The 17,633-nt window shown below is 32.7% G+C and overlaps 3 protein-coding genes across 3 annotated transcripts; 2 read left to right on the forward strand and 1 right to left on the reverse strand.

The window, feature by feature from the left end:
* Nucleotides 1-434: 434 nt before the first annotated feature.
* Nucleotides 435-2,290, forward strand: LOC137820562 (small ribosomal subunit protein eS26y). Its single transcript, XM_068624704.2, has 5 exons — nucleotides 435-571; nucleotides 661-753; nucleotides 837-921; nucleotides 1,013-1,146; nucleotides 2,021-2,290. Exons 1-5 carry the CDS (start codon nucleotides 569-571, stop codon nucleotides 2,093-2,095), a joined length of 390 nt encoding a protein of 129 aa, XP_068480805.1. The 5' UTR covers nucleotides 435-568; the 3' UTR covers nucleotides 2,096-2,290.
* Nucleotides 2,291-7,156: 4,866 nt separating this feature from the next.
* LOC137820563 (uncharacterized) lies at nucleotides 7,157-11,795 on the reverse strand. The gene is made up of 8 exons (XM_068624705.2): nucleotides 11,556-11,795; nucleotides 10,365-10,541; nucleotides 10,095-10,187; nucleotides 9,272-9,454; nucleotides 9,069-9,171; nucleotides 8,806-8,988; nucleotides 8,142-8,647; nucleotides 7,157-8,056 (listed from the first exon to the last, which is right to left on the reverse strand). The coding sequence occupies exons 1-8, from the start codon at nucleotides 11,751-11,753 to the stop codon at nucleotides 7,271-7,273; spliced, it is 2,229 nt and encodes a 742-aa protein (XP_068480806.1). The 5' UTR covers nucleotides 11,754-11,795; the 3' UTR covers nucleotides 7,157-7,270.
* A 1,104-nt stretch (nucleotides 11,796-12,899) lies between these two features.
* Nucleotides 12,900-15,876, forward strand: LOC137820564 (N2,N2-dimethylguanosine tRNA methyltransferase). Its single transcript, XM_068624706.2, has 6 exons — nucleotides 12,900-13,629; nucleotides 13,754-13,954; nucleotides 14,067-14,166; nucleotides 14,596-14,796; nucleotides 14,896-14,958; nucleotides 15,597-15,876. The coding sequence occupies exons 1-6, from the start codon at nucleotides 13,019-13,021 to the stop codon at nucleotides 15,708-15,710; spliced, it is 1,290 nt and encodes a 429-aa protein (XP_068480807.1). The 5' UTR covers nucleotides 12,900-13,018; the 3' UTR covers nucleotides 15,711-15,876.
* The last annotated feature ends 1,757 nt before the right edge of the window (nucleotides 15,877-17,633 follow it).

A 17,633-nucleotide genomic window follows, 5' to 3' on the forward strand; every position in this document is an offset into this window, starting at 1 on the left:
ATACTTTCACATATTTTTTACCAAATCTCACATATCAAAAAAATAACCTTAATTTTCAATCACTTTTTTGCACTTCATTTTTTGCTTTTCAATTTCAACTCATCCAAAATTATTTATATATGTATGTTAAATTTCTATCCTCGTAAAAGTTGAGTAAAAAGAAAAATGTGAATAGACACGTGTGTTTCTGCTAGTAAAATATAAAAAATATATACACCAGTGATTTTTATAGAATATTTTTTAGATTTACAAAACTTTGAGATTTTGTTTGAGGGATCCAAGACATATTAGTGACAATAATTTTTTTTAAAATTTAATTATATATAATATATATTGTCTTTCAATTAATTTTTATGTTTATTTTATAATATGTTTTTCTAATTTAAAAAACATTAATTTAACCTAATTTTAATTTAGCTGAGGCGTTGAGTATTGACAAAACCAGTTAACAAAAGGCTCGTATAAAAAGGATTCTGGTGTTCTCAATTCTACCTCAGCAGCCGCAGCACCGAAACCCTAGAGAGGAGAGGAAAGGAGAGGAGAGCGTGTATCTACCCGCTAACCCACCATGGTTGGAGATCTCTTCTCATCCTCCATTCCTGCAATTCTAGAACCTTTTTCTTCTTTTTTTCTCTTACTTGGATCTCATTTTTTTTGTAGACATTCAAGCGCAGGAATGGAGGCCGCAACAAGCACGGACGCGGTCACGTCAAATTCATTCGGTGCTCCAACTGCGGCAAATGCTGCCCTAAGGTTTTGATTTCACTTCCTCCCTCCTTCAAATTCATGTGTAGGATTTCAATTAAGATTTTGTGCTGTTTCAAAAAATATATCAGGACAAGGCAATCAAGAGATTTCTGGTAAGGAACATTGTTGAGCAAGCTGCAGTTAGAGATGTGCAGGAGGCTTGCGTCTATGAGCGTAATAATGATCTTCTTTACCTTCTCGTTTTTTCTTGAAAATTTCACTTACGATTATGTTAATTATTTATTTTTTTAATTGTTATTTGTAGAATACACTCTTCCCAAATTGTATGTGAAGATGCAGTACTGTGTTTCCTGTGCCATCCACTCCCACGTCGTTAGGGTTCGTTCCCGCACTAACAGGAGGAAGCGTGACCCTCCTCAGCGATTCATCAGGCGCAGGGTAACTATATATAACTCTTTTTTCCTTGTGTTTTCCCCTCGACATTGTGTTTTATGTTGTTTGAATGTTATTCTTTCCCAATGTGCTACTTACCTAAGTGCAGTTTAGATAAGATAGAATGGTGTTTTGATGTGTACAGGTACACATATTGTTTCATTGTTTAAATATTGAAAAAATTGACACTGAACCTAGCGTACACTACATTTGAAAATTTTCAAACGGAGAGGATACGGCCTATTTTTTGTGTACATATTTAGTATTAAGTTAGTTCAATTGTACAATCTCCATGATCTACTTATTCCCCAGTTGATCATTCGTACTGTAGTAGATTTTTTAATTTTATTTTGGAACTATTCAAGTAGTCCTATAGAAGTATTAGAAATCATGTTGAGGAGTTCCCAAATTTAAAATCCCTTCAAAGTGTGAGGCGTTCAATACTCCTGGATTGCTTAAATAATTTCACTGCTTTGGGGCTTAATTACGAGTAAAGTTAATATTTAAAGAGGCAAAACTGGTGGTGTATTCTTGATATTGTGGATTAGTTTTACAATACTGTGAACATTATTTAAGATTTGAACTAATCATATCAAACTTGTATCTGGCTCTCTATTTGGCTGGGAGATTGATATATCAATGAGTTAGTTGATGGTTAAATAAAAGTTATCCTCCCTTTTGGATATACAAAGAGAATTCTCTTAACATTTGGTTTGCAATAGGAAAATGTGCTACATTTGTATGAATAATTTCTGATGATTTTTTGTATTTGAAATTGTTAGTCATTGTTGATTGGTTGTTATGTATCTTTATACTGATTCTTGAATTAATGTAACAGCTACCCTTGTTGATCTGTTTAATGATTTATTATCTTTACCAGGATGATGCTCCAAGGCCTGGTCAGCCTGGTCAAGCACCTCGTCCTGCTGGTGCAGGAGCTCCAGTCCGAACCTGAGAGCAAAGACATGGAAAAAAAGGCCTGATCAAATTTATGATAGACTTTTATTTGCTACTTAATTTTGAAAATATCAGTTTTGTGGAAGGTTATTTTCTCCTAATTTATCTTCTCTAGTCGTTGGATGGTATCTTTCTTTCTATAATATTGGTGTTTTTTTTTTATGAATGACAACGTTCAACATTTTGGGGATAATACGTTTTAATTGGTTTTAGAGAGGAAAGAGATAAAACACTATAAAGGGAAATATAATTTGGTTTTGTAATATTTTTTGGAATTAAATTTATGATTATTTGTTGGTTGAATGTAAAAAAGTTTTGGTATTAGAAAAAAGAATTATAATTTTTGAATGCTTCTTTAACAAATAAATAGTGGTTTAAATAAAATTAAAATTAAACATTGGAAATTAAATTAAATTAGTTTAATAAACTTTGTTGCTATGTATATGACGGTAAATAATTTTGTGGATGTTAAAGAAAATGGAAAGGACGTTCTCAATATGTTTAATAGTATATTGGAAAGGTAAAAGTCTGTAATAATTATTAAAAAGTATAATAGATGTTATGGAATTATGGATAAAAATTGGTAGTGTTTAATATTCTAGAGTTAAAATTAGAATTTTGAAATGTCTAGTTAAGAAAAATTTATTTTAACATTTTTAGTATAACAGTTTTATATATTAATTAATCTTTAATAAGATTTTTAGAAAAAAATACATGTTGAAATATAAAGAAAAATCATGTTGAAAATATAAAGAAATTTATATGTTGAAAATATAAAGAAAAATTTAATTATTTAATAATTAAAGTTGTGAAATAAAATATTTGAATTTATAAACATAATTGTCATTATAACATACACTTAAATGTGAATCTTTTTATGCTGTTATGGTTTATGTGGGTTTGTAAGTTCTGAATCGCTTCATCAAATGTTGTTTTCTATAAATCTTTAATTTGAATAAATAGTTCAATGGTAGTGGTTGATTCTTCACGTTACACATTAGTTAATAAGTTAGGTTATTTATGAATGGTTGATCATTTATGTCATATTAACATTATTTTGTATTTATATTGAGTTGTGTACGAATTTTTAATCAAGGCATCCATTCATAGTTGATTTTTGTACTTGTTTTTATTCCGAAATTGTGAAATAGTGAAATAGTTTATTAAAATAATAGTTGTGGAAGATTGAGATTTTTTGTAGGATTGATTTATAGGTGAAAGCGTATTCATTTGTACTTTCTATTATGGTGATCAATTGGATAAATTTCTTGTAGTAGATTATCGCTTCAATGGAACTGATTGGGTATGAATTTATGGAAAAACTTGATGCACGGGGTGAGTTTAGAAGCAACAAAATTTCTTTGTAGATATTGTTAACTTGGTTTACAATTCAATCATTATAGTAAATGAAAATTGGGACTTCCAAGTTAACAATTGAAAATTAATGTTATTAGTTAATATCCGAACAACATTGTACCTAATTTGACCGTCATCAATTGAGGTTGACGGTAATACAACTTGTTCAATGTTGTTTGAGTGGGAAGTCCTAAAGTAATGCACACATTTTCCTTCAAATGAGAGAAAATATAGTTGTGTGGATAATTTAGGAGATGAACATTTAAAGTAGACTCCTTCATTAGTTTATGTTATTTGAAGATGAATTTTCACATTGTGGAAAGAGGAAAAAATTTGTATGTTTGATCAAGAGGGAAGTCCTAAAGTGATGCACACATTTTTCTTCAAATGAGATAAGGTATAATTGTGTGGATAATTTAGGAGAGAACATTTAAAGTAGACTCCTTCATCAGTTTATGTTATTTGAAGATGAATTTCACATTGTAGAAAAAGGGAAGATTTTGCATGTTTGGTCGAGAGGATGTGTTTTAGCTAAATGCTTTGAGTGTGGTGGATTGTTGAATTTATAGATGAGGAAGGATTGATATGCAAATAAACATCATTGTTGTGATGTGTCAAATGAACAATGTATGTTAGATCAAGTATTTTTTATAGGTCTAAATGTAGACACATTAAACAAACATTGGTGTTGGGGGGATTCCTTAGATGTGGAACATATTTTTTAGATGTGTGTGCTGGCGAAAAGCAATTATGAAAGACTAATGCGACAAAATACATTATTGTACTATGTGCCCTGATAAAAAAATCATTTATGGAAAATTATGTGATAGTGCACTTTGATGGTGAGTGTACCGAAAAGCCATTTCTAAAGGATGGATGTGAATATATACTTTATTGATCAATGTGTCATAATAGAAAACACTTATGAAGACATGAGCACACTTCTTGTATCAATGTGTCCACACTTAACACAAATTATAGAGCGGTATCCAATCTGTGTAACATTACTATCATTGTGAATTATTTTTAGATGTTAGTTATTACTTAAAAATTGTTCTTAAGTAATAAAATACCAAATTATATGTTGAAAATGAAGAGAAAAAAAAAGAAATACGTGTTCATTAAATATTTGAATACATGGTACATGAACATAATCAACGTCAAGAAGTGGATGCTCCAAGCAATGTTGGAACATGTTCTTTTCGTGTGTCCAGGAGTATGACAATAAGAATATTTTTTGGATTGACCATGTTATTCCCTTATATTTATTTTCGTCCTTACTTGGCTTGACTTAAGATAACTCTCTTTTATGTTATTTTCATTTTAGGATTTAGGCATAATATTTGTCTAATGTGAGAATGCCAATACTCTTAATTTGTGAGTTCTTCAAATAGTTCTTCATGGATATGAGAGACATGTTCCAATGTGTACACTATGCGATGTACATAGCAAAATTATGGTGTGCATGTTTGCATGTAGCAAACACATGGGAGATTGCCTAACGTAATTTTTGAAATTTGTCATAGTCACACTATGATTCGTCCAAGCAGACTTCAAAATTAGCTTGGTGGTCGTACCTCTCATATATTATGTATTTCCTCCATTAAAAATCACATGCTCTTCCTATCAAAGGAAAACACTTTATTAGTGTTTGCCTTAGACTTTGCATCTTTTAATGCCTTTGCTTCCACTTCAAAGTAGACATGGCCAATAACATGGCTGCCACTTGCTTGCCTCTATCAGTGAAAAACTTGTTGTAATGAGTGATGTTGCCATCAATGCAGAAGAGATTGAAAGGTTTCTTGTTTTCTTTAGCATTGAGTTGATCGACTTTACAAGATTGTAGCCATATATCCCAACCATTGACCATTGTCCCATGCAAGAGACCACTTGTCCCTTTGGATATTATCGAACTATTGTGTCACCTTGAGGTTTTTCTCTCTTATTATGTTGTAATAATAAGAGAAACATGTCTTTGTCATTTCACATGCTGCGATTATTTGTTAGAAATGCAATTTTTAAAACAATTGGACAAAAATGGTAAATTATTAATTAAATAAAATAGGAATGAAGAGAATAATCCATGTCCACAACATCTTTCTTTAGTGTTATATTTTTAAATCACCTTATTAAGTGATGTGCTATGTTCTGAATGCAGTAGACATGCACATAATTGTTGTCATTCCAACCACTATCGTCCTTAGAGTATGCACTCTTGATTGATTTGTGACAGTAGAAAATTAGGTAGAAGCCTAAAGAGTCTCATCTTCTACGATAACGAAGGCAATAATAATATGTTGTACTTGTCTTATCCAACTAAGACCAATAATGTTCCTCTATATTTGTCGTACAAAAAACATTTCATCAACTAGGACAACCGATTTTCAAAATTTGAAATCATTAATACATGGTTTTGAATATTAAAAAAATCCTCTTAAAAATGATATGTTGCTCATGCAATTGGTTGCCCTCATATTTTAGTTGAGTATTGATTTTCCAAATAAACCCTGGAACGTAAAGTTACATTGTGTTTAGGAGAGGTGTGCTAATTCATCTCTGGCAATTTAGAGAAAGAACTAAATTTTACCATTATTAAAGAATAAGTGAATCGCGAATATCTAATTATTAATTTTTGACGTGTTTTTATCACCCCTTACTATTAATATATATTATTAATTATAATTCGAACGGTTAAATCATCAAAATAATTTCAATAATATATTTCTTAATTTCTATAACATTTGTTTTTATAAATTGAAAATAAAATAAATATTAGAAAAAAATTAGTTGAAAAAGGTTAATATAATATTTAGACTTGAGTGTGAGAAATTCTTTCTCCTTCTATAATCTATATAATAGATGGATAGATTTTTTATTTAATTTAAAAAATATTAATTGAATCCGTTTTAACTTAGTGGAGGAAGGGAACTATTATAAATCAAGTAAATGTGACTCCACAACTGCACCACTGAGACTCTACGGAAGAGACCGAGGAACTTCCGGCTACTCACCATGGTTAGAGATTCGTTCTTCCCTCTTTGTAATCAGAGCCTTCTTCATCTTCTTCTTAATTTTGGGTTTTTAACTTTTCAGTGATTTTGCATTTTGGAGGACATGGATTGTTCATTAAAATAAATTCACTGGAAAAAGCTGTCAAAGAGTGTTTTTTTTTTTATAATTTAGTTTTAAAAATTAGGGGCTGCTGTCAAATATATCTTGTCAGTGTAATTTGATTTTAAACTTGAGTTTAAGTAAAATCATTTGAGTTTAAACACCAAGTCTAATGGATTTTAAAAAAATGATTTAGATTAAAATAAATTTTGAAGTGAAGTATTTTCTTACAAAACATCATCCAAGATATTTATTGAAAGAAATTCTTTCAAAGTTGTTATTTTCTTTTTGTAAACAATTTCTTGGTTGTAAAACATTTTTCTTCCAAAAGGTTTCAGTTCATTTTCACTACTAATTCAAATATAGCCATAAGAACTGACCCATACAAGATCAAAAGGTTTTTTGCTACCATTATCAATGTACAAGTTCATCCGAATGGAGAAGTGAATCTGTCTCTTGTACGATTACTATTCTGACCAATGCAGAAGAGAACTGCTTAGCATCCTAACCAATTATTTGTTCCTACGAGGTTTGAGACTATACCAGCAACTAATTCTATATCTCCTTTATAATATTTGTTGAAAGAAAAAGGTTAAAATTGACTATTATTTTTAAGTTATTATATTAGAGATGACCCAATCGCAACACAGCCACACATTGCAACTCTGCTGATACATATCCCTCCAAAATATCCATGTTATCACGGTCAATCCATCTTCTTATTGCTTTGGTAAGATTCCTGTTTCCTCTGACTTGCCACATTCGGAACTACCATCACAGTTTTTTGAGATAATGAAACACCACAATCTTCTTTCTTACTCTTTGTTGACAAACTTTGTCCCTTCAGTGATTGTGAATACTTTAGAGTTCCAAACTCCATATTGTTCAGTTTAGAGGATGTGAAACTCTTAGCTTGCTTGGTTAACTTTGCAGACTCTGACAGAACAGTCTTCTGAGAGGATTGAAGAAGAGGGAAATCTTTCTTTGAGAGCTCAAACGATGTTGACTTGCCATCCTTGTGTGTCTCCGAACAAACCTTTGGAAGAAGGGGGAAATCTTCATCTGTGAGTTCAAAAGACTGCGATTTGCTACCCATGTCTGCCTCAGAATGAGCATTTTCCAATGGAGTAGAGTCTTGGGCTTGTGTTGGTGGTGTATCATTGCGAACGCATGGAAGAAGCGGGGACAAATCTTCACTTGAGAGCTCAGATAACATCGAATCACCACCCTTGTCTGTCTCAGAACTTGCCTTTGCTAATGGAGCTGGCCCTTGTGCATGTGTTGGCAGTGTAGCCTTGGGAATGCCTGGAAGAAAGGGGAAGTATTCTTTTGTGATCTCAAACGGCGTTGAGTCAGCATTCAAATTTGTCTCAGAATGAACCTCCTCCTCTAGTTGCTCTGTAGGAAATTTGGGCAATTCATTGTTCTCTGTAAAGGAAATTTCCCTTGGCTGGTTCGCATTTGTGCGTATATCCCAGTAGGAGTTATAGTTCTGCAAGATTCAACCATTTTTAGGATGCTATATTGTGTGCTGTCATAATATATATAGATGGAGTTTGATAAGAAAGACAAAATACCAAGTCAGGTATATATGTGCCTGTTCCTCGTGATTTTACTCCTTCATCAAGGCTGTAAGTTGGATGATACAGTGTCTGTCTCGGGATGTATACATTTCTACCACTTTGATAAAACATGTTCCAGTTTTGCTGTAATGTCAGGAAATCACCTTCACTCCAGTTTTGCTGGGTTGATATGGCAAACATATCACTATGAGAAGGTGAAGATGGAGAACTGGAAAGTACAGTTGTTACTGGAATGGAATAATTAGGATATAGCTGAACACATTGTAAGTCAAAATAGTAACTGCCATAATCTCCATCCAAGACAGACCCTTCAGATCTTCCAGTACCAAATGGACAAACAGGAATGTCAACATCTGCCCTTTCTCCTTTCCCATTCCTTTCCAAAGTACAGAAGAAAAACTTCTCAAGTGCTGAACCCATGTTTTCTCCTGGAAGGGCGAGGACCTGCTTGAGCTTTCGTGCACCATAGGAAAGAGCTAATCTTATTCGATGTAAATTGGCTGCAGATAAGTAAAATAGTAGGCAAATAAGTGGAAGAGGGAAATACACAAATTTCTTAAGTCTTTTAATCATTACGATGAAGTATTAAAGGTATAGCACAAATAAAGTATAAAACATGTTGACCATAAACCGTTGATTCTTAAGGGGGTAAAATTACCTAAGTTGACGCAACGACCTACGTTGTTATCATTTCTTAGAGGATCCAAGATGTTCATGAGCTTAACGGGAAATTCAGGAGTCACATTCTCGGATGCTCTTATGCTGAAAGAGCACATATCCCTGTAGTTTCTGAGGAGATCTTTCTGGAACAAGAATCCACCCTGATCACATTCTGGTGTTTCTGCAACAATCATGTTGAAATCAAAGGAAGGACTGAAGAATGAAAATACATCCAATGGCTTATGCATACTTAACACTTACCAACAATTTCTGGAAGGGAGGATAAGGCTTTTGGACCCCATATACTAGCATAATTGTTGTCCCAGTCAAATGAGCCGTAGTAGTCCAAAAACATGTATAGAACCTGCTGATAGTAGCGATTCAGTAGTTTTATTCTTCAGGTAGATTTAAATACAAATGCTGAAAGGGTCCAAAGAATGTTCCTGATGGAAGACATGACTCACCTCTAGAGGACCACGCAGTGACGAATGAAAACGATTGACAATATACAAGACTAATATTTCTATGGCATAAGTTGATAACAGTCCATGGTGTGCACCAAGTATTCGGCTTTCATAATAGCACCAAGCTTTGATTAAGACAATACTGCGTTTGAAAAGATGGTTCTTTCCAACAAGCTGGTCAACCTAAAAGTTTATTTTCAACTAGAACAATTAGCAAAGCCTGAACAGAAACAGAATGAAAATATAATTTCAATCAGAAACAGATGAACTATTTGGGAAGAGATACAATGGACAACACACATGTATAGAGAAAATGGAAAGGGGCTGAGTAAAAAACTAAATCAATATTAACCACTGAAAAAACAAGCTGACTGAATGGAGACAGATTTTTTTATGGTGTCTCTACATGATCATTCACACAGTTTTTGACTTTGCAGGACCTGGAAACATAGCTAAGAATCTATAGCACACACTGTAGTAGAAGGAGAAACCAAGCAGATATGTAAAAACGTAACAGGAAAATGAGTCCAACATGTCTACATGACATCTGAAACACAGAGAAGTGCAGTACCAAATACCAATGTATAAAATGATAGGTCTAACTCTCCATATATTCACAAGCACAACTAAGACTATTCACAGATAAAGTATACTTAACTGTCAAGTATTTTTTGGTTACACTTAACTATCAAGTTTAAGCATACAAAAACTGTACAACAATGTTCAGTGCCAAAGAGAGATTTAAGCTTATAGATCTTAAACACTAGATGAATAGATATCAGAAAACACCCAACTAGGTGTAAATGTTAATTAAAACAAATACCTGCTCCAAAAAGTATATAGTATAGAATCCAACCATCTGATTGAAAGAGATGTCAACTGGTATGTTTTTCACTGTACATTTCACAAGCTGGACCTGCAGCTCATCATCAAAACATAAAAGAGGAAGTCCATAAAATAGACAGATAACCTTTGACAAAAGGTTAAACACTACTATCTAATCAGGTCAAACACATAAAGAGATTAATTTTGAAAATAAAAAAAAACAGGAAGATAAGGATAACAGTTGAAATGGGAAATTTTGTTTCTAAACCTGTGCAGGTATATGTTGTATGTCTTTTATCTGGTATTCAGGGTCATCTTCTCTTTCAAGTATACTGCACACTGTTAATGCCAAATCATCCTCTGCATCTGCCGGACTGAGAGCTGTCAAGTCAATATCTCCATCAGGAAGGTAGGTTTTTAGTGGAACAGAACCGAATGGCAAAACCTGTAGGAGGTTCACAAAGAGGTAAAACATCCATTTACAATCACACTGTAACAATATAAAATAATGAAATGAACTTTTTATTGGCAGCAAAAAGCTTTCAATGTTTAAAGTGACAATCAAGGTTTAATTTTTTTTTGTAAATTTGATCTTGAACCCTTTTCCTTTTTGGAAATAGTGTCCAATTCCTAGTCAACAACGTGTACCACAGCAATCAATTACTTGCAAAATATACCACAATATCATTCAATTCATGCATTTCAGAGTTTTAAAACTATACATGTTTTAGTGGCATGGATAAATTCAATTTATAGGAGGACTACAGACATTTTTCTTTTCTAATTCTGACAGTAAATTCTGGGTTGTTAAGGTACAATTTGTACACACAAGCTTGTGATAGTATGAAGTGTCAGTTCATATGAATTGGAAAAATCTTACTATCTGGTGATCAAGGTAAGAGGAAGAACACAGTGTAAAGGAAACAAAATACAGCATGCAAAGTTTAAGCCAACCAGCAGTGTAAGGATTATACTGATCATAAGACTTGTAAATGGTAACTTGGTTTTGCATGACATGATTTTTATGTTATTTTAGATATGTATATATAGAAGGGGAAAAGGATGAGTTGATAGGGGAAGGTATCTATCTGCACATCTAAGGTATGGTAAAAGTATACAAGAGCCAACAACATGGTTATAAAACCATGTTAAGACAGTACAATAAATAATAAAATCACATTTGAATATAACTGCTCTTAAAAGGAAAGTATATAAAGAGAGAAAAAGAGTTTTGCACCAATAATTTCTATACAGAAATCAAATAACAGTCACAGCAGCATACATCAAAACGGATCTAATTATATGCAAATCATTTAAAGCAGCAGAAATTACAAGAGCAGACAACTAATTATGAGAGGAAGAAAGCAACTTCATTAAAGGAAGAAAAGACCAAATCTAGAAAACCAATGCTACCAATAAGAAATTATAAATATGATTTATCAGATCAAAGTATTCTAACATGTGCTCCATAGTAATCTCCTATCAGCTTCCGAACATAATGAATAACATCCTTTCTGTTCTCCTCAGATAATAAATTTGGTTCAATTGTCCATAGTATCTCTTGGGCCCTCTCTTCAATCATATTCCAAAGTTCCTCATCCATTGATAACAGCTGGCTATGTAGAGTTGGTAGCAAATTTTCTTTTTTATTATCCATAGCTGCAGATATTATAACTTAGACCTCCAGCAAAATAAAAACCTGGACAACAACACAAACACAACATCTAGGCATTAACTTCAAAGACTGCATGTAAAACAGAAAAATAGTCCATAAAACTAATATCTTTTTATAAGAGAACCACATTCCTGAAAACATAAACAATTAGGCAAATTCCATTTGGGTGAACCTAGGATTAAATATGGCACATCTACACCTAGTTATATTTAAAACAAATGAGCCAATATTGCAGGGTAATAATTGTTAACTGAAGACATATATAGCTTTCGGTTCCTTACCAAATTTTCGAAGCACTTGTCTTCGTATATACCAGCTACTGCTTTTGAGACACTTCTAAAATTTTCTGGGCTAATGTTGTATAGAAAACTTTAACCGATTGATTTGAAGAGCTTCACAGCTGGCCATGCAAACCTATCAAATTATATTCATAAACATTTGATATTTGGTATCATAAGGAACAATAACAACAACCAAGTCTCATCCCCTTAGGCAAGGTTGGCAGCATGGATAAAACAAGATGTAACAGCATGCCACAATTCACAAACAAGACACAGATAACTAATTATTCACAAAAAATCAAATTCAGCACAGGCGTTAAAAGAAGGACTCAAAAAATTAACACCACAAACCCTGTTCCCAACTCAAAAGAGTAAAAGATCAGTTCTTTATGCAGAAAACTCTCAAGAACTCAACAATTAAGTCACACGAGGACCATGAAGGAAGGTACATTGAACAAAGATGGACAAGAAACGGATGACTAAAGAAAATAGCAGTTTTTGAGTCACAAAATTTCTCCCATGAGACCACACTGCAGCCATACCTCAATGATCATCACCCACAACAACAGAGGTTAAGGGAAAGCGAATTTACTACAGAAACTGAAGAAAGCTTCTAGCTTTTGCCTGGAATGCAGCATGGTCATAAGCTCTGAACCTCATTGCCAACGTTCACACCAGTTAAAATTCTAAAGAAACTCCCTCCCTGTCAGTCACTGACACAGTGGTCCATGACGTTAGAAGCTGCTAACTCTCCTGTTCCAGGAAACGTGATCCTTGCTCTTTATATATACAAAAAAAAATAAAAAATACTAAATAAAAAATAAAACCACCTATATTGGACAAGCAAAGTCTGGACTCTATCCGTTATTGACACACAAGCATTATTTCTCAGGGTTTCAATTTTTTTCATCACTTGACTTAAGACCACTTAGACTGTTACATTTCTTTCTGAGCGTAATCTTCGACATGTTATTTATTCTTTCTTCTCCTTGTCAAACTCTTTCGTCACCTCGCTTGTATTTTCCAAATAACTCCTTCTCTGCTATTAAGTGTGACGGTGCTAAAGTTCCAGTCTTTCCGCAGAAAACCCGCGAGAGTTACCTCATTGAAAGGGGTTTGGAGTTTAGCGCAGGAGACGCGTTTTTTCGAGAGGAAAGTGCCACCGGCCGAGACCTCGGCGTTTTGGCCGCTTCGTTACACAAGAAAAGCAACGGAAGGTTGCGCGTCCTGGACGCATTGTGTGGATGTGGAATTCGATCACTTCGGTACTTGGCTGAGGCTGAAGCGGATTTTGTTGCGGCAAATGATGGGAATGAGAGTTATGGAAGCACCATTGTCGAGAATTTGTCCAGAGTTTCCTCGGAAGAAGAGGGGAGATGGGTGGTTACCCATTTGGAAGCTAATAGGGTTATGACCGATTATTATTTGCAGAAAAATTTATTTGATTTTATTGATGTTGATTCTTTTGGGAGTGATTCCTCGTTCTTGAGGTCTGCCATTTGTACTTTGAAATTCGGTGGCTTGCTCTATGTTACTTCCACTGATGGCTACTCATCTGGTGGCCACCGTCCTCATCAGTAAGAATCCTTTTTATTCTTTTGCTCTATGTTATGTATGGTTAATAAGTGATTGTTTGTTTATTTGCATGTTCTGTTGTAATGGATTTAGGTCCCAGTTGGTTAACTTCATGCTTTTCTGCAGTTCTTTAGCCGCATATGGAGCTTATGTGCGCCCTATGCCGTATGCGAACGAGATTGGTTTGCGAATGCTTATTGGTGGGGTTGCCAGGGAGGCTTCGGTGTTGGGGTATCATATTACACCCTTGTTTTCTTACTATGCCTTTCATGGACCTGTTTTTCGAGTCTTGCTCAGATTGAATCGCGGGAAGATTCATGACAGTAGGTATTGTATCATTGTGTCTGTGTTAACCTTATCTTTCCATTTCTTTCTGTGTGTTCTTGTTTATTTGCTATGTTTTTTACTCTTTTATTTATTACTTTTGTGACTATCTTAGGTATTATGGTTACATTGGCTACTGCAACCAGTGTGGAAATTCCCATGAGTTTTCTTGGGATCAACTGGGTCAGATAAGTTGCTCGTGCAGCGTGTCAGAGGTATGGTCTGGTTTGTTTGAGACTTCATCATTGAGGTTTGTTCATATTTGTGAGTTTAACTTGTGCTGTCAAGGAATATTGCCAGACAATCCTTCTCAGATTTATATGATATTTTATTCATCTCTATTTTTTTAATCTTAAACTCCTATCTGAACTGTTACTGCATAAGAAATAATCAATTCCGACTGTATTCGTTTCTTTTCCCTTCGTTGTAATTGTTATTTATATGTAATACAACTAAGATGTAACCCTCTTCACCTTTTGGATTCATTTATTATTCACACATGATAATGAATGGTTTATGGAACAGGAATGAGGAAAACCGTTCAAGTTTTGTGGTGTGGTTTAAATTTTCTGCAGACCATATTGCAGAAAAATATTACTTTATATGAGTGCATAAATTATTTTCTATTTTAATTTCTTTTTCAGGTTTCAAACTCCCTTGTGGTATCAGGGCCTCTTTGGACGGGACCTCTTCATGATGCTGCCTATCTTATGGACATGCTAAATCTGGCCAAGGAGTGGGGATGGATAGGCTGTGATGGTAAAGACAGCCTTGAAAAGCTAATAACAGTGATGATGGATGAAAGTGACCCAAAGTTACCATTTGGATACATTAAGTTGGATGAGGTGCTTCTTATTGAAATTGTATCTTTGTTGCAATGCGAAATAATGTTAGCTACTCTGGTTAGAAAAATGGCTTAAGGTGGATTTTGTGTACTTATGCAGATGGCAAGCCGTGCAAAAATCAATTCTCCACGTTTGAGGACCTTGATTAGCGCCATGCACCAGGTACTCTTTAACAAATCTTTTATCTGAGAAAAAGTAAGCCATAATTGTGTACTTTATTGAGTATATATTTGGAAGATTTTTGTTAGAAACAAATTTAGTTTAGATCTTTTTTCAAAATTGCTAAAAGATTATTGATCACTACATTGATCTATATAGATAGTCTTAATTTAATAATTGTATTTATTGATCATTAATTCAAATATGACTAATTAAACTCCTACGTTAAGCCATGAAATCATTTATGACTTAACATTGTTCACATCACATGGCACAACACAGCCCCCTGTTTAGGTAAATGCCCAAAACTTTACTTGTTCACTAAAACTGATTGGTTTCCTGATGTATGGTTTACCAAAATGTAAAACGAAAGGGTTGTTACCTTTTATTATGTATCATGAGTGTATTCTTTCCCTTGGAAATTTTCAATAGGAAAAAGATACACTAAAAGAGGTTAAATGCTGAAAAATTTAAAATACTCTTTAATCTCTTTCAATACTAAACAGCATACTAAAATCAATGTCAGTTTCATTACTTTCTTTGGTTAGATGAGATAATGAGATCATACATTGTTCATGCTGACTCCAAATAAAGCTCCAGAAACCAGATATTTACTGAGCTTTTAATGTTGTTTATTGCAGAAGGGTTATGCTGCCAGCAGGTCTCACATTGCAACAAATGCAATCAAGACAAATTGCCCCATGACAGAATGCATCAAGATTGCCAAAGAACTACTGCAGGTTTCTATCGCTTAATTTAAGGGCTGAAGAAAGTCCTCTGGTTGTGAACCACACAAGCATAGTACAGTCACAAGTACCAATGCTTGATAAATGTTTAGAAGTTAGAAGAAGTGAAAATTTTGCAACTGTAACCTAATTATGGAAATGCTTTTATGGTTATTTGATGATTTTTTCTTATCAACAGATAATGATCACAATTTTAAAAAATAATACCTGTTGCAATAAAAAAATGTTACATATATATTTTCATTACTTCAGAAAAACATTATTTTCCCTTTGAATATGTTACAAAATTTCCCCCTAACCCAAGCCAAAATATCACAAATATCATTTACTCCTAGTCAAAGAAGTTTTCACTGTAACAGCTTGTTTAGCTTCAAGGATGCATACGAAGGAAAAGTTGTAAATGTATGCAATTTCAATCTTGTTCAACATGTTTAGTAATAATACAAATCTACCACTTAATAAAATTTTAAAAAATAAAAAATGAAGAATTTCCCATGTATAGGTAAAAAATATGCATACTACACTATTTTTTGCCAATTTTGGAATATGTATGAGAGAGCTTATAGGAGCAAATATTGAAGATAGAAGACTCTAAGTGCAGCAAAACCATATCAAGCAAGACAAAGATCATTTGAAATCTTTGGTCTTCTAATCCAAATCTGCATTGTAATCATTGCTACTGTTACTAGTTACAAGGAAATGATTTACTGGGACATATTGGCTGAGTAATCTGCATAGCTAAGGTGCTTTTTTTTATCCAGTACAAAATATATTCTTTTAAAAGAAGAGATGTATTATATAGAGGAGTTTGGTAAACTTTTATTTATGGATTCTGTGTATAGAATTAAAATGTAATACAAAAGGTGTAAGATTTAACTGTTGTTTAAGTTTCTCTAAATGTAAATGCATTTTGATTCATTTAAAAAAAATAAATGACTAAAGTAGACTTTTTTTATTAGATAAAGAACTAAATTCACCTACAAGTGAAAAGTTAAAAGATTGAAATTAGAATTCAACATATATTTTCTTTACTCCCTCTTCTCTTGAAAAGTTAATATCTATCAACAGCTAGTTTGAATTCAATGTGAAATCATACTTTTCTTCATTGAGTTGAGTGCCTTTTTTTTTCTTCCTCTTATTTTGATAATAATTATATATACTATGTGGAGTATGTTGTTGAGCTTTTATTCATGGGTTTTAAATAAAGCTAACAAGCAGCACAAGTTTTAAATTCCAAAATCATCCTAACTATAACATCCTAAATATAAATAATATTAATATTCTACAAATTTAAAACATAAGAAAAACTCTTAAAACTACATTTTTTTTTCAATTTCAAACTGTAATCAATTAGACATACATAATGTCTATTTAAACGACTTAATTGTTTCATGTATAAAGTCATATTTATATTCAACTAATTGATATAAATTTATTATAAGTTACCTTTAATTTTCATTTAAACTCAATATTTGTCCTTATTAAAGAAGACACAGACAAAAATTATCTTAGTTAATGAATTTCAATTGCATAACATTCACCGTAATAAACGTAAAGATTATCTCTCCATCAATAACATTTGTGGATTGTTTAATAGAAAGAAAAAAAATAATAGAAAAGAAGCCAGACACAATAAATATAGTTTTAATATAAACTAAATTAGATACTATTTTAGAGACTATACTATTTTTTTTATCTAAAGTAATTTATATTATTAATAAAAATTATAAATTAGTTTTTAAATTGATATTTAATTAGTTATCAACTTTAAAATCTAAAGTAATCTGTGACTAAAACCTTGACAACTAATTAAATACCAATTTAGAAACTACTTTATAAATTTTATTAATAGTAAAAACTAATTTAGATACTAATAATTTTTAGTCTCTAAAATAATATCAAATTTAGTCAATATAATGACTAATTATTTTT

Source organism: Phaseolus vulgaris, chromosome 9 (genome assembly GCF_051622355.1).
Source record: "Phaseolus vulgaris cultivar YP4 chromosome 9, ASM5162235v1, whole genome shotgun sequence".
NCBI classification, from domain to species: Eukaryota; Viridiplantae; Streptophyta; class Magnoliopsida; order Fabales; family Fabaceae; genus Phaseolus; species Phaseolus vulgaris.

Bases quoted from the DNA above. Each gene is read 5' to 3' on its own strand.
- LOC137820563 (XM_068624705.2), bottom strand. From the start codon at position 11,753: ATGGATAATAAAAAAGAAAATTTGCTACCAACTCTACATAGCCAGCTG. The intron at 9,172-9,271 runs GTGAGTCATGTC...TACTATCAGCAG, and splicing joins CACTGCGTGGTCCTCTAGAG to GTTCTATACATGTTTTTGGA. The intron at 8,648-8,805 runs GTAATTTTACCC...ACTTATCTGCAG, and splicing joins AGGTCGTTGCGTCAACTTAG to CCAATTTACATCGAATAAGA.
- LOC137820562 (XM_068624704.2), top strand. The intron at 754-836 runs GTTTTGATTTCA...AAAATATATCAG, and splicing joins GCGGCAAATGCTGCCCTAAG to GACAAGGCAATCAAGAGATT. The intron at 1,147-2,020 runs GTAACTATATAT...TATCTTTACCAG, and splicing joins AGCGATTCATCAGGCGCAGG to GATGATGCTCCAAGGCCTGG.
- LOC137820564 (XM_068624706.2), top strand. From the start codon at position 13,019: ATGTTATTTATTCTTTCTTCTCCTTGTCAAACTCTTTCGTCACCTCGC. The intron at 13,630-13,753 runs GTAAGAATCCTT...GCTTTTCTGCAG, and splicing joins GGTGGCCACCGTCCTCATCA to TTCTTTAGCCGCATATGGAG. The intron at 13,955-14,066 runs GTATTGTATCAT...TGACTATCTTAG, and splicing joins GGGAAGATTCATGACAGTAG to GTATTATGGTTACATTGGCT.